This window comes from Anoplopoma fimbria, chromosome 18 (assembly GCF_027596085.1).
Source record: "Anoplopoma fimbria isolate UVic2021 breed Golden Eagle Sablefish chromosome 18, Afim_UVic_2022, whole genome shotgun sequence".
NCBI classification, from domain to species: Eukaryota; Metazoa; Chordata; class Actinopteri; order Perciformes; family Anoplopomatidae; genus Anoplopoma; species Anoplopoma fimbria.
In genome coordinates, this window is record NC_072466.1 from 20,718,414 (window position 1) to 20,732,670 (window position 14,257).

General features: G+C 40.2%; 1 protein-coding gene across 1 annotated transcript; it reads right to left on the reverse strand.

The window, feature by feature from the left end:
- Positions 1-6,728: 6,728 nt before the first annotated feature.
- LOC129107256 (alpha-1-antitrypsin homolog) lies at positions 6,729-9,582 on the reverse strand. The gene is made up of 5 exons (XM_054618692.1): positions 9,496-9,582; positions 8,543-9,176; positions 7,981-8,251; positions 7,567-7,714; positions 6,729-7,380 (listed from the first exon to the last, which is right to left on the reverse strand). Exons 2-5 carry the CDS (start codon positions 9,165-9,167, stop codon positions 7,189-7,191), a joined length of 1,236 nt encoding a protein of 411 aa, XP_054474667.1. The 5' UTR covers positions 9,168-9,176; positions 9,496-9,582; the 3' UTR covers positions 6,729-7,188.
- Between the last annotated feature and the right edge of the window lie 4,675 nt (positions 9,583-14,257).

Sequence of the window (14,257 nt, forward strand, 5' to 3'; positions counted from 1 at the left end):
ACAGCCTGTCCAGGGAAAGGAAAACCTGAGTTCACAATAGCATTTGATAATAAACTACCTTATAAATAAGAATAAAACCAAGCAAACAGAATAGAAATAAAAACTGAATGTCAAGAATAATTTTACAACGTTGTATATAACATAATGCTTGAAAAGGGTAAAGTCAACACTAATGACACAAATTAACTAATATTAACACCTTTAAACTACTATTGTCAAAAATATTTTGTCTCAACATTTCAAAAAAGTTAATTTCTAAACTTCGCTAATTCCAAATGTCACTTCAATTTAAGTTCAAGTCTATGTAAATCATTCGCCTTCATTCAATGGGGGTCCATGCTTACCATTTATGTCCTCTGGTGCAGTTTGGTAGAAGGTTCATCATTATATTCAGCAGATCGAAGAGAGTCAGCTGACACCTCTATTAAAAATTAACAAGGTTTAGCCATTTATGTCAGTGCTAGATGATTTCGGGCTATCACTTCACTACAACACAACTCACACAGCACAACACTACACCAGTGAAGTACCGCTGGTGAGATTGTCTCTAAAACGTTTGCACACACATAAGCTAAATGATACCGTAGACATCATGGAAGTATGAAGCAACTCATTTCAAATGGCACAGTCATTTCCACTTAATATCTCTGCCGGAGTAAGAAATGGTAGCTTCTATCTGGTGGTGTAAATCATATAGCCACTAGTCAGTAGGATTGATCTTGATAATTATACTCGTTTCAAGATGAATGAGACATTTTCGAATGTTAGTTGTTCATGCCAAGTCTTTTTTTTCACACTTGATGTTGAAATTTAAACAACTGCTCAATTAAACACAAGTTGGTTTCAGCAGTTCAATACATGCACCACTGTTTTTATTAACTATCATATACAGAAAAGTCAGCTCAATACGATATGCAATATAGTGATAGAAAACTAGAAAATATCGCAAGAAATTTTGACACATCCGCCAATATTGCCAGTATCATTGAGGTACATAGGTCACATGATGTGTGTGTTTGTGTGTGTGTCGTTAAGAGAGGAAAAATAATGGTTGAGCAAATGCAATGGTCACAACAGGTATTAAGGCATTGTTAATATCATTAGTGAGACCTGTGGAACCTCAGTAGTAGTGACTTCATGGACTTCTTTAATAATAAGATTCTAGCTATTAGAGACAAAATTAATAATCTTCTGCCCTCAACCAGTACCGATCTATCCTCAAATACAGTAACCTTAGAAACAGCTGTAGAACCTGAAATATATTTAGATGGCTTTTCTCCCATCGACCTTCAACAATTGACTTTAACTATTTCTAAGTCTAAACCTTCCACCTGTCTCTTAGACCCGATTCCGACTAGGCTGCTTAAGGAAGTTTTACCTTTAGTTAACAACTCTTTGTTAGAAATTATCAATCTGTCTTTACTAACGGGCCATGTATTATTGTACTATTACGCTTATTGGCTTTGCTTCTATCTGAAGCCCTTTTGCTTTCTCGCCTCGCAGGTTTCCATGAATCGTTGTGGTACCTGGACCGTGGTCGTGCCTCCTGCTGTGACCCGGCTGACACCCACTTCGATTATTATTATTATTATTAGTCACATTACTATTACTATTCCCTATATCAATATTTAAATTCTACTATAGTCTTTGCTGTTGTTATTATAAGTAGTCTTAATTTTTCCTTTGTTACTCTGCTTACTACTGTGATTATATGAATCATTTATGTCATATACATTGAATGTGTTGTATCTCTGTTATGCTGCTCATTCTGTACACATGACATCTATTGCATTCTGTCCATCCTGGGAGAAGGATCCCTCCTCTGTCGTTCTCCCAGAGGTTTCTTCCTTTTTTCTCCTTGTTAAAGGGGTTTTTTAGGGGAGTTTTTCCTGTACCGATGTGAGGGTTCCGGGACAGAGGATGTCGGATGTGTACAGATTGTAAAGCCCTCTGAGGCAAATTTGTAATTTGTGATTTTGGGCTGTACAAAATAAATTGAACTGAATTGAATTGAATTGAACCTGGACTGAGCTACATGCTCATTTAATACGTCCATCCGTAGTGTCCTGTTAACATAAAGAGCTATGGCTCCTCTCATTTCTGTATTTAAGATTCATAAACATGAGAATGACAGGAGCTGTTGCTCCTGTTATTTCTGTTTTTGTGATGGACACTTTTGGAATTGACAAGAACTATCGCTTCTCACAATTCTGCAAAATCTAACAGGACTGGATAGTAACCCAATGAAGGGAAACATAAACACTGTGTGCGTATGTGTGTGTGCTTGCAAGTGTTTTTCTTACACTTAGATATATTATTGGAGGAGTAAGGACTTCTTGATGAACACATTGTGTGAAATTTGTGTATGTAGTGTAAAAGATTTGAGTGTAAGAGCAGGTTAAGCTTTATTTGAGAAATTTGTTATCAGAATTAACATTGAGATTATTGGGGCAGTTGCCTGGAGTTCATGTCACTCTGAGCCAAATGTGTAAGTCTGTTTGATTCTATAGCACATTTCTGCAACCAGCACAACATTTGCTACGTATTTGACCAAAAAATGTTGGTTGAAGAATTACATTTGTTGCCGTGGAGGTACATATTATATATTTTTTTCAACCTCCTCTCCAGTCTAGCGGTGAGGTCACCACTCTGAGTCTGAACATTCCATCCAATAAACACCCATCATAAAACCTCAAACACTCCCAATATTTTCCTGAAACTTAAACTGGGAAATCATGCTAGCTATCAAAATGCTCACTTGGCCAAATAAAGTCCCAAGAATCTTGAGCCTTTTATCTTTAAATAATGTTTCTACCTTAAAGTATGACTAATCAGTATGGGCCCAAAGATGAGAGTTTTTATTAATGCTGATTTCTATATGTGGGTATCTATGTGGAAATTTGTCGCGTTTTTTTGCAATTTTTATAAAAAGGGCTTGGCGAATGTCTGAGAAAAGTCATTGCACACCTTTCTCGATCATTCACAACGTTTTGATGTATTGTTCTGGTGTTAGCAAGGCTGCAGGAAGAGTAGCTCGCAGAAAACCTGTACGGAAGATGGAGAATAAGACGCAATAAGCCTGCAGGATAATAGTCAGTGTGCTGTCCACAAGGCATACATCCCTGTTGCGCTATAGCCTCACTGAACTAGCCAGGTTCAGATGGCCGATGTTGATAATGTGTCATACTAAAAGACTGCGTATTGATTAAGAGAGGCTCTGTGATCTATTACTTTATTAAGCAGCTCACCTTTATTCATCACTCAAACATGTCTGCTGATTAAACCAGCTTATAGGTCCATTACTGCCAATACCTGGCCTGGTGTCGTGCAATAGACCTTGATGTACCGAGGCAGTTTTAGGACAAGAATGCATCAAGTGGGGGTGTAGACCACTGTGTGTTGGCATTTTTCTGACATTCCTTTACTCTCCTCCTCTCCTTGTGTCCTAATCCTGCAATGCTGATTCCAGGCAAAAGGCATTTAACAAATGAGAGATCCTTGGCTCAAACCGTCATTTTTAAGCGACATCATCTAAATATGAGGTGTGGCTAAGCTGAATCAGCTGTCGATTGTGCTGTTATATGTATTGCTGCAGGGATGACGTATATTTGTAGGGCAACCCAGAAGTTATCGCTCGACATGAGGTCAATTGGAGTTTTTAGATTATAAAAGTAATTATCTGTGGTAAACAAATGTTTATGATTCTTGCACGTTTTGCTCAGCTAGATAATAAATCACCGTCACTTTTATGGTTTTTGAAGCGTGAATGCATCTCTAGAAGTAAGAAAGTTACATTAGGCTATAAAGGAACTACACCACGGTCACAAGTGTGAGTAAAAACAACGAGGCTGTGGAGGGGGAGGAGTTGGTGTGATGAATTTCTGTTGTCTAATTTAGCCACCTGTTAGCAACCGCCTTTTCTATGACACTTACAAGCTTCAAAATGTATGAGAAGAATCTTCCTCTGTTTTCTGTATCTTTAAAGCTAGGGTGGGTATTTCATGTCATCAAGACATTTCTCATGATATACTTACACATAACCACATATATGGTATAAATATGGGAATGAAGAATCTTCCTCTGTTTTCTGTAGGTGTTTTTATTGGAAAGTGGATCTTTAAGATCAATTTGAGAGGTTTAAATTTTACTATAAGTGTGTCATGCAGTGTGGGACTCGCACTGGTCTGCTTCTGGTCTTGACTCAGGCTCACCCTGCCTCGGTCGTGGGCTTGACTCTGTTTCGATACACTGGTCTTTGTCATGACTTGGTCATGGTTTAAGTGGTCTTGACTTTAACACACCCGATGACTCATGGTAATAAATGTGTCATCATGAAAGACTGTAAACAGATTAACAGACTACAATTTCTGTTTATTCTATTCCAATCACATCTTCTCTCAGCAATGCCTTATGGGACACTTGTGGAGGAAACAGGAAGAGGCAGTCAGTGTCTAGGAATACTATTTCCAAGTTTCTTTTATAATTAATATACTGTCAATACTGTAATTAATATGTCACTACTAGAAGCTTGTTGATGCAGGTCATACCAGTCTCTCTTCTCTAATTTACAGTCTCTTACTCTACTCTGTCAACTAAAGGCAAAAAATGCCCCCCCAAAGAAAAATGCCTAGTGATTATCATTCCTCGTTGTGTCTCTGCATTGTGTGTCTGCAAAAGGGACAAAAGGAGTTGCCCACTGTCCTGTGTGGAGGGTGAAAAATGAAAGAAATGTAGACATGTCAGTATGAATACCTATGAAATAAAAATATATGTCGTCAATGATTACATAAAACATTCAGCATATCAGCTTGATTGGCCATGCTTACGGTTACTCAGTGGTGTATAAAGTACCCAAAAGCCATACTTGAGTAAAAGTAAAGATACCTTACTGGAAAATGACTCCAGTAAAAGTGAAAGTCACCTATTAGAATACTACTTGAGTAAAAGTCTTAAAGTATCTGATATTTACTGTACTTAAGTATCAAAAGTAATTTTCTGATATTAAATGTACTTAAGTATTGAAAGTAAAAGTACAAGTAAATGCTGTTAATAAAAAAGCAAAGGGTTAGAATTTTGAGAATTATGAAGTTTATTCTTTTAAGTGCTGTGGCCACCATGACCAAGGACAAGGAGGTACAAACAGAGACAGCAGCCTAACATACACCATGTGTAGTTAAATTAGAAGATCAGACACCTGTCTCCCCCCCTCCCCCGCCAAAGATATACTCCAATCCTGTGGGAAACACTGCTAGATATCTTAACAGGTTTATGCTAATTATGATAACTAAACATTAACGTTGCGGCTCATGGGATTAATCTTAATTTACCTCAATGTGTTTCCTGAGGTTGGATGGGGAGTTTTTGAATGCCAATATTTCAGTAGCTTTGGGTAAGCATAAGAGGCACTTCATCCGGCACTCCAACAGAAGAAAACATTTCTCGCAAATATGGCCACGGGTGTTGGTCTTCGTCTCCACCGTGGTTTGTTGCGGGAGTAGCAGGTGCTTCCGTTTCTGCTTCCATCATGGAATCAGTCATCGTAGAGTGGAATTCTACTCTTGTGGTCGCTCGCTAGCTGGCATCCTGGGAATCAAAAAAACGTGGCTTTGAGAGCACTTGTTTGCAATTGCGCATTAACGTGATTAACCAATGATTTAACTTGCAAGCTAGGACCACTGATTCGCCGAACCTGCTTGCTTGCAGTCTGTGTTCCACCACAGTCCCCGACATTGGTCTCATGATTCATTTTTTTTCTAAAGATAGATTTGATTTTGTAGCGAGTAACGAAGGTTTCAGGGGAAATGTATCGGAGTCAAAGTATCAGTTTTCTTTGCAAAATGTAGTGAAAGTCAACAGAAATATAAATAGTAAAGTAAAGTACAGATATCCAAAAAAACGACTTAAGTACAGTAACGAAGTATTTCTACTTCGTTACTATACACCACTGCGGTTACTTTACTCTTTGCCGCAGTTTGGCAGAAACTTCACCATTACATTAAATTGATCCAAGAGTTGGCAGACAGCTCCATCAAACATTAACGAGAACCATCCTCTTTTACTGTCCTGGGCCAAGAGAATTTTGGCAAGGCTATCTTTACTGATGCAACACAACATGGCTAAAGCACAGCTGGTGCAGTAGGAGTCTAAAATGTCTGTTACAGTTGCATTAATTGTGTGTGAGATAACAATAGTCATCACAATTCAATTCACTTCATTTCACTATTCCATTCAGTTCCATGTTAACATATTGTATATATTATATACAAGAACTAAAATTCCAGTTTAAACATTGACCATTTTGTTGTTGCATTAAAAAGATTTACACTAGATTAGTTATTCCTGTTCATTTTGATGATTTTTTACCAAGGTGCTGGTGTACTACTATTATTTTAATAAATAACAATTCTGTAAATTTGTATGTGTAGATTTAATTGTTACTGTGTTTTACAAAGTTAGGAAAGCATCATTTAGGTCAAGCCTGATGTTGCCTTATTACATTAAAGATACTAGATTAAAGATTATCGATCAAACGCTGGTATTGGATCAGTACACGGTATTAACAGCTATGCAAAGCCCAGGTATCATGACTGAAAAAGTTGTATTTGTGCATTATATACCAGATATAAAGAGACACATTTAAGACTTCAACAAAAGATATTGGTTCTTTCTCTCAAAAGTTCAGAATGAATTGCTGTTTCTAACTCAAGGTTAAAATAACAAAATGCCAGTTGTTAATGACAAGTCTTTATTCCCCTTCACTTCACCATGTTGAAACAGCAATTGCAAAATAACACGTAGGCTCTGTGTAAGCAGATGCTTCAAGCAATATATCTACTTATGTTTTTTTTTATCTTTATCATAAACACAACAGTCAGCTGGATACAATTCATAATGATGTATTTAGACATTTATACACCTAGTCGAGGTTCAGATGACAGATGGTAATAAATGAGTCACGCAGACAGACTGAAAGCCGATTGATAGACTTGACATTTCAGTTACTTGATTGATCTGTTGTCCTATTCATCGAACTACCCTCCATTCATCATTCCCCAATGCTCTTAATATCACTGTGACATCTCTACACAGCATTCAGATGCTAAGGTCAAAATGATCTTCTGTCCTGTTGCTACTCAAACTTACCACAGTGTGAACATATAACCAACGTAACATCTAGCCCTAGAATCTTTACATGGCTGTGGGATTGTTGATCTTGCCCATGAAGAGGATGCTCTTGGTCGAGTGCTCCAAAATGAAGACCATGAAGGGCCTGTTGAGTTTCAGGACTTCAGGCATGCTCATGGGCATGACCTCGATGGTGGTGGTGGCCGCTGCCTCTGTTCCCGTTTCATCCACACTCAGCATGGCCTGGTGGGACACCTGTTTGGGCAACCAAGAGGGACAGTCAGTGTCTAGTTCCATTAAGAGCGCAGGTCTTTGAAGACTGAAGCTTGCAAAGAGACTTTGCAGGATCTATTCTATTTTATGTAAATGTGCGCATGTTAACGAGTTATTGTGATTTAAATTCCCGTAACAAACATGCTAGGGCATGTTTTCTGATCCTACCTTTGAGACTTTTAGTTTGACCTCGTCAGACATGCCAGAGAAATCAGCGCTGTCCGTGAAAGCGTCGGCCATGCCCATTCCTTTCAGAGTGCTGTCCAGGGCGGCATCAGTGGAGATGGAGAACTTTGGCAGGAACAGATCCACAGAACTGAGAAACGCAGAACATCACCAGTGTTACAATCACTTGATACATACAGTTGACCTACAGCTCCATCATTCTACTTGAGCTGTGCTTAACAAGGGCACCTTATCTACTTAGAGTTTAGTTGGACACCAATTTATCCAGGTTAAAACACCAACAAACCCCAAGACATTCCCTATGATACTACAAATAACCACACTGTCAATGTATCCACGACACACTTTACAACCATCAAGAAGAGGATTCAAAAGAAAATCTAATTCCTCTCTTACATCCTGAAGAGTGAGTCATGCCAATGCCTGACGTAGTCCTTGTTGATGTAGCCCTCCACCTCCTGCATCTTGCCTTCGTCGGGCAGGACGATCATCATGGAGGTGTTGCCCTTGTAGGGCAGCAGGATGACGGTGGTGTGGTTGTCAACGTCTTGATAGAAGTCATAGCGACCTGTCCTCTTCATCATGTCCACCTGAACCTTGGTGGTTTCGTCCACATTGAAGTCGGCCTTTTGTGTGTGGTTGGCATTGAAGGGTTTGTCCCACTGTCCTGTAAGAGATGGTGGACGGGGAAAGTAATGTGGTTGCTGCATGTCAACTTATTTGATCGTGGCCATGCATACTGTTGCAATATGAGCTATAATTGTCTCGCTTTCTTTTAAAATCTTTCAGACTTGTTTGTTTTAAATATTCATGGTATGCACGGCCCTTGAGCTCCTTGAACTACGCAAGGAGAAGCTCCTGAATAAATGTGTTGATGTGTGTTTTATCAAAGCAGCTGGCTATCTGCATGGATGGTATGCTATCTTTCAGAATGAATCAGTATGGTCATGTGTCCTACCTCTGAAGTAGACATAGTTGATCAGCACCATGGCCATCTCAGGGTCCAGGTCCTTCACCATATCTTTGATCTTGTCATGAGTTTTACCAGCAATGTATGTGTTGATCTCTGCTGCAGCCTCAGCAGGTTTGGTAAAGTCAACATTGAAGACATGACCAGAGTAGTAGTGCTTGATGTCCTTCAGGAACACCTCCAGAGGACTGAAGCCAGAGCGCAGGGCCACGGCGTTACCGACATCCAGGTTCTGATTCTCCTGGCTGTGTCCCATCATGTGGAAAAGATGTTCGTACGCTTCGTTGACCTGAGCCTGGGTGTGAGCACTGTAGCCCAAGCTGGAGAACAGCTGGCGATGGGTTTCACCCTTGGCCCCCGTAGACAGCATGGACAGGGCGGTGGAGATGCCCAGCGGCGAGAAGAAGATGTTCTTTCCAGCAGCAGCGTTGGCATTCAGGCTTTTGTAGAGGGCAAAGCCGAAGTCAGCATTGGGAGAGGACAGCTTGTGACAGTTCATTTCTTCATCATGGCTGTGACCATCGCTATCGTGGTTGTGGTGGAAATGGTGGTCTGCCCAGGCTGCAGCCAACAGCAGTGCTGTGAGTGCACAACTAGCAAAGATCCCACGCATCGTTACAGCCTGTCCAGGGAAACCAGAGGTAGTTAGTTGGGCTCAGCCACAGTAGGTGATAGTCGTATTAGATTATATAGAACCATTTTTGAAATAATTTTTTAATGGAATGACAAGTGGACATAAGCCAATTACTTTAAATTAAACAGGGTAGACTGATATGATTTAACATCTAAACAGCTCGACACTTCCCAAATATTACAGATTATATCACATCTTCAAAAGTTTTACTCTTAAACCTGATTTTACCAAAAAATTCAAGTATAATATCTAAAGTTTAAAGCATTATACAATATATTTCTTTATCTAGATTAAGTGCCATGCCTACCTTTAATGTCCTCTTTGCTGCAGATCGTTTGCCAGAAACTTCCCCATTATATACAAGAGCTCTGAATATCAGCTGACAGTTCAGTCAAAGATTAACCAAGAGCCAGCCCCTATTCTCTGTTCTGTGCTAAGAGATATCAGCCCACACTATCTTCCCTGAAGCCACATAACTCAGTCAGCACAAGATGGGCAATGAGCAACTGTGAGATAATGGGCTGTTCTAAAACTATGTCTTATGAACGTTTTTGTTTTGTAGTGCATTGCGTTACGTACTTCCTTCATGTTAACATAATCACAACATACTTAAAATCCAATGTTACACCAGAAATCACTGGGGTTTCATTACACTGGCAAACTGTAAAGCCACGCTGATTTTCAAAGAGCCATTCATCAATCGTACTGGGTCAGTTTGCATGTTTTCCCTGTGGCTGTGTGGGTTTCCTCCCACAGTCCAGACATACAGTATATTCTGTAGCATGCCGTATAGTTCAAGGTGAAACTTTATTCTGCTTCATGTCATCCCTTAAATAACACAATAAACACCTGACATGGTTAATGTCTCAACACACGTTTACTATCTTTATAACATATTACAGTCAGCTGGATGCAGTATAATGGAATATTTGGACTAGGGATGTCCCAATCATAATTCTTTGGCCTCATCCTGAAATCTATCTGCCGATACTGAGAACAATCCAATAAATGTTGATTAAATATGTATCTGACACACTGAAGTAGCAGATGTTGCTGCTAAAGCTGACATGAGCTACTCGATCAAAATACTTAATACCCTAGTATAAAGTTGAAAATAAATAAGGGTCAGCTTAGGACATCTCTAATATAAAGCCCTTTGTACATCTGTTTAGGCTTTGGGAATAAATACTAAGCAGGGGAAAAACTAAAAACGAGGAAATAACAGCTAAAATGCTACTTACTCGGTGAGCACTGGCGACCTGGCACTAAGACAGGGACAACACACAGACTAAATACACAATGATTATTCACTGGTTGAACACACCTGGGAAGACCATACAAAGGCAGGAAGTTAAAAAAAGACATGTGACTTTCAAAATAAAACAGGAAACAAACAAAGTCCCAAGGAACATGAAAGTTACAAGTTCTTTTTTTGACATTTATAGAGCCGGTAAGACCCTTCTTGATTAATAGGCTGACATTTCTGCTTCTTGTGATGGATCTGTTGTCCTATTCATCAAACTATCCTCTATTTATCATCTCCTCAATGAGCTCAATGTCATCGCCACAAAGCTGTCTGATTCCGAGGTAAAACTCCAGTGCAAAAATGTGACACTATTTTTACGAGTATTTTCTTTAGGTGTTGGGGAATAAGCCGAGATGTTCCTGCAAAGCAATTTTCCAGTAATTGCACGATGCAATAAAGAGATGGGTTGTGATGGGGGAAAAAATGACAAAAGAGCACATGCTTTTGTGATGGAAGAAAAAGTGTTTTATGTTTTTGCAAGAATTGCAGAGATTCGGTCACAGGGATAAATTACTGCCATTTGAATTTCTTTTCATCATTTTGTGGAAATGGGGAAATAAACTCTAAATCAGCCTGTAATGTTTTGGAAAATTGGAGGTAAAACAAAGCACTTTGTAACTTTGGTGTAATTGCTGTAAATGCATTTCTTTCCCCAGAATGATATGCCATGCTATTGGGAAAAAAATACAAATGATATAGTCTAAATTAATTCAGTATTATATGAATAGCAAAGCACAAAAAGGAGAGAGTGGTGTTCACTCATTTCTAGACATCTGTAGGATCGATAATTCTCCCCATAAGCAGGACGAGCCCTGTGAGGCCATCGTAAATTATGAGCATGAATGGTCTGTTAAAGGTATTCCTCGGGGGAACGGACAAGTCCAGCGTGATGTCAGGTCTTCCCCCCTCTTTGTACTTGGTCTCTTACACCTCCAGCATAACCTCATGCGGAGCCTAAAAAAAGAGACAGAAACAGGAAAAAAGACAGAATAAAGAGATTGAATGTAAGCATTAGAGAGAGACATGAGGAGAAGGTATAGTTCAGCATGTGCATTGCATCAATGAAGATGAATTTATGAATGTGTAATAAGGTCCCAACCAAGCGCTTCTGCCTGGTAGTTTCATGGTAATCCATAATGTAATGAAAAATAGGATATTTTGGTTCTCTCTTAACCTTGGCGAGTTTCAGATGCTTCTGCGATATTCCAGAGAAGTCGGCCGAGTTTGAGAAAACCGATGATACCCCAGAGTTCTTCAGGAGGCTTTCTAAACTGTAGGATTTCCTTGGTTGGAACTTAGGGAAAAGGATTTCTGCCCGCCTGTGAAAACAGCAATCGATGTTTTAATGGATTTGCTCTAAGTTGTCTTGTTACAACTTGTGGGACCCAAACTGCAGGCTCTGGCTCACTGATGTGTAGAGAGCAGTAATTATTGCTGACTTAGAATCCACTCAGCATCATTCATCATGCTAGTGAACAACAGAAAGCCAGTGGCTGCAAGGGACCAGTGCCATGACATGGATCAATATGCTGTGTACTCAAGGATAAGCAAACACCCTTTATGGAGGACATTCACTGTACATAGACGCACTTAGACCCATATATACCACCACATGATTCACCACTAAACCATGGCATAAATACTACCTTTTCGTTGTTAATGGGTTAGTTCAAACATTTCTCTCACTTGCCCTTGCCGTGTTTAACCACGCTTCGTTTGCCTTCACTCAATACAATGGAGGTGAATGAAGTTTGGTTCATGGTGTTCACAGTATTTAAACTGACATGAACAATTATGCATCGAGTTTCTTCGCAGGAACAGTGTGATGACACTCTGGGTGATTTTGCAAACATTTATGCCGAATTTTCTAGAAAAGTGGCATAAAGAAAATGCATCTGCATCTGCTACAGTTATGTAAATGTTAGGAGTTGGAACATTGAGATGAGCAGCTGGTGGCGGCATCATTAAACCATTCCAGAAGAGTGTAAACTGAGTTGATGTCATTAAAAGAGCGCCTGTCAAACCTTGAATGGATGAAAATGATGTGGGGAAACATGAGGTGGATGTCGCATTTATGTTTGTTTTATGTATACATTTGAGGAAGGTTGCAGTCTCCTCTTCACTGCTGCCACTACAAAGATGTGATGCTGTGGAATTTCCAAAATGTTAAAAGGTTCAATGCTGCTAGCGCCACAAACTAAATTCTAATCACCTCAATTAGATAAGGGTTGGGAGCAGAAATCTCAAAGACAGATAGATATCTTGGCCAGGAGACATATTAAAATAATAATAAATAAAAAGAATGTTGTTATAATGGATAATAATTATAATAATATAATGGATGTTATAATTATATTTTGGGTGAACCACCCTCAGTTTTTGCCTCTCTTTCTTTACCATCACTGCCTTTTGCTGGCCTCATATTGAAGCCTTTTTTTCAAAAATCAACAGCAAGAGCTTGTTTCAATAGGGATTCAAAATGGCACAAGTGAAAATATTTAATTTGACTTATATTAAAGTTTTCTGACACTTACTTTAAGTCATTAAGTTACTTAGAGGAACATGAGAGCGATAAGACAGCTTCACATGGTTTGCACCCCGAGCATTTTCTCTATACAGACAACAATGACTGATGCTGTGCAGTGGGTGGTATTGCATTGACACAATGAGCACATTTTGTAAGTGTACTCACTTTGCTTTTTTACATTTAGCAGCAGCTCATTCTCATTGAAGCTTAATATGTTTTTGTAGGTGTACGTTTCTCTTTTGCAAATCTGTCTGATACCTCCTAACCCTGTGTTGAAAATTTGCATGTACAAAAGCTTAAACATTCATCACCCACGCAACAAGGAGCTACCTTTGAAATACACATAATTGGTAAGTTCAAGTTTGTCAGAGGCTACCAAGTCTTTCTTCAACGTGTCAACGCTGGTGTTGAAGGCAGAGGTGTGCTGAGGCCTGAACATGAAACTGTCATAGTCTAGTGAGGGTTTTCCATCAACATGGAGGCTGCTCCCTCAGTTCCATTCCAACCCTCTGCCCTGTCATCTACATCAGTTCTGTTCCTAGCATCGACCCCTCCAATTTCCACCACTGGTGTTGCCCCAACCCCAGCTCCTGTTCCAGGTCCAAATTCTGCCCTTTGAACCCCACCTCCCTCCTGTAGACTGAGGCTGAGTTGCAGATCTGCAAGAGCAGATAAGGCGGCCTCCACACCCTGCTCTGTAGCGTTGGCCGTCAGCCCCAGGGCCTCCAGGGCCTGGCTCCGACTCTCGGACCCAGACACTCGGGACAGCAGTGCCAGAGCTGATGCCAGGCCCAGGGGCGAGAACAAGATGTTGTGCTGTTGTGCTCAGCAGCAGTGCTGATTGCCAGGTCATGGTACGGCTCAAAGGCCAAGGCTGTGTTTAGGGCCGATGTGTTGAGCTGCTGGTTGACCTCTTGTTGCCTTTGCAGAAGCCTGCCAAGGAGTTTCTCAGGCTTTGGTAGAACCGAGCCATCTGTGAGGCCATGCCAGTGCCATGCCAGCGCCATGCCAGCGCCATGCCAGCGCCATGCCAGCGCTGTGAGACATGTAAAACCATACACAACAAACGCTTCTTCTCTCGCCATCCTGGCTGGGCCTGTTTCTGAGAGGCTGCAGGTTGATCTCTCATAAAATCATAAAACTCCAGCTGTGGGGAAGTGTTGTTCGGGTGGCTTTGTGCGGGGGTGGCAGCGGTGTTGAAAGTATATTGATCCCCTGTGGCTGCGCTTTTGACCC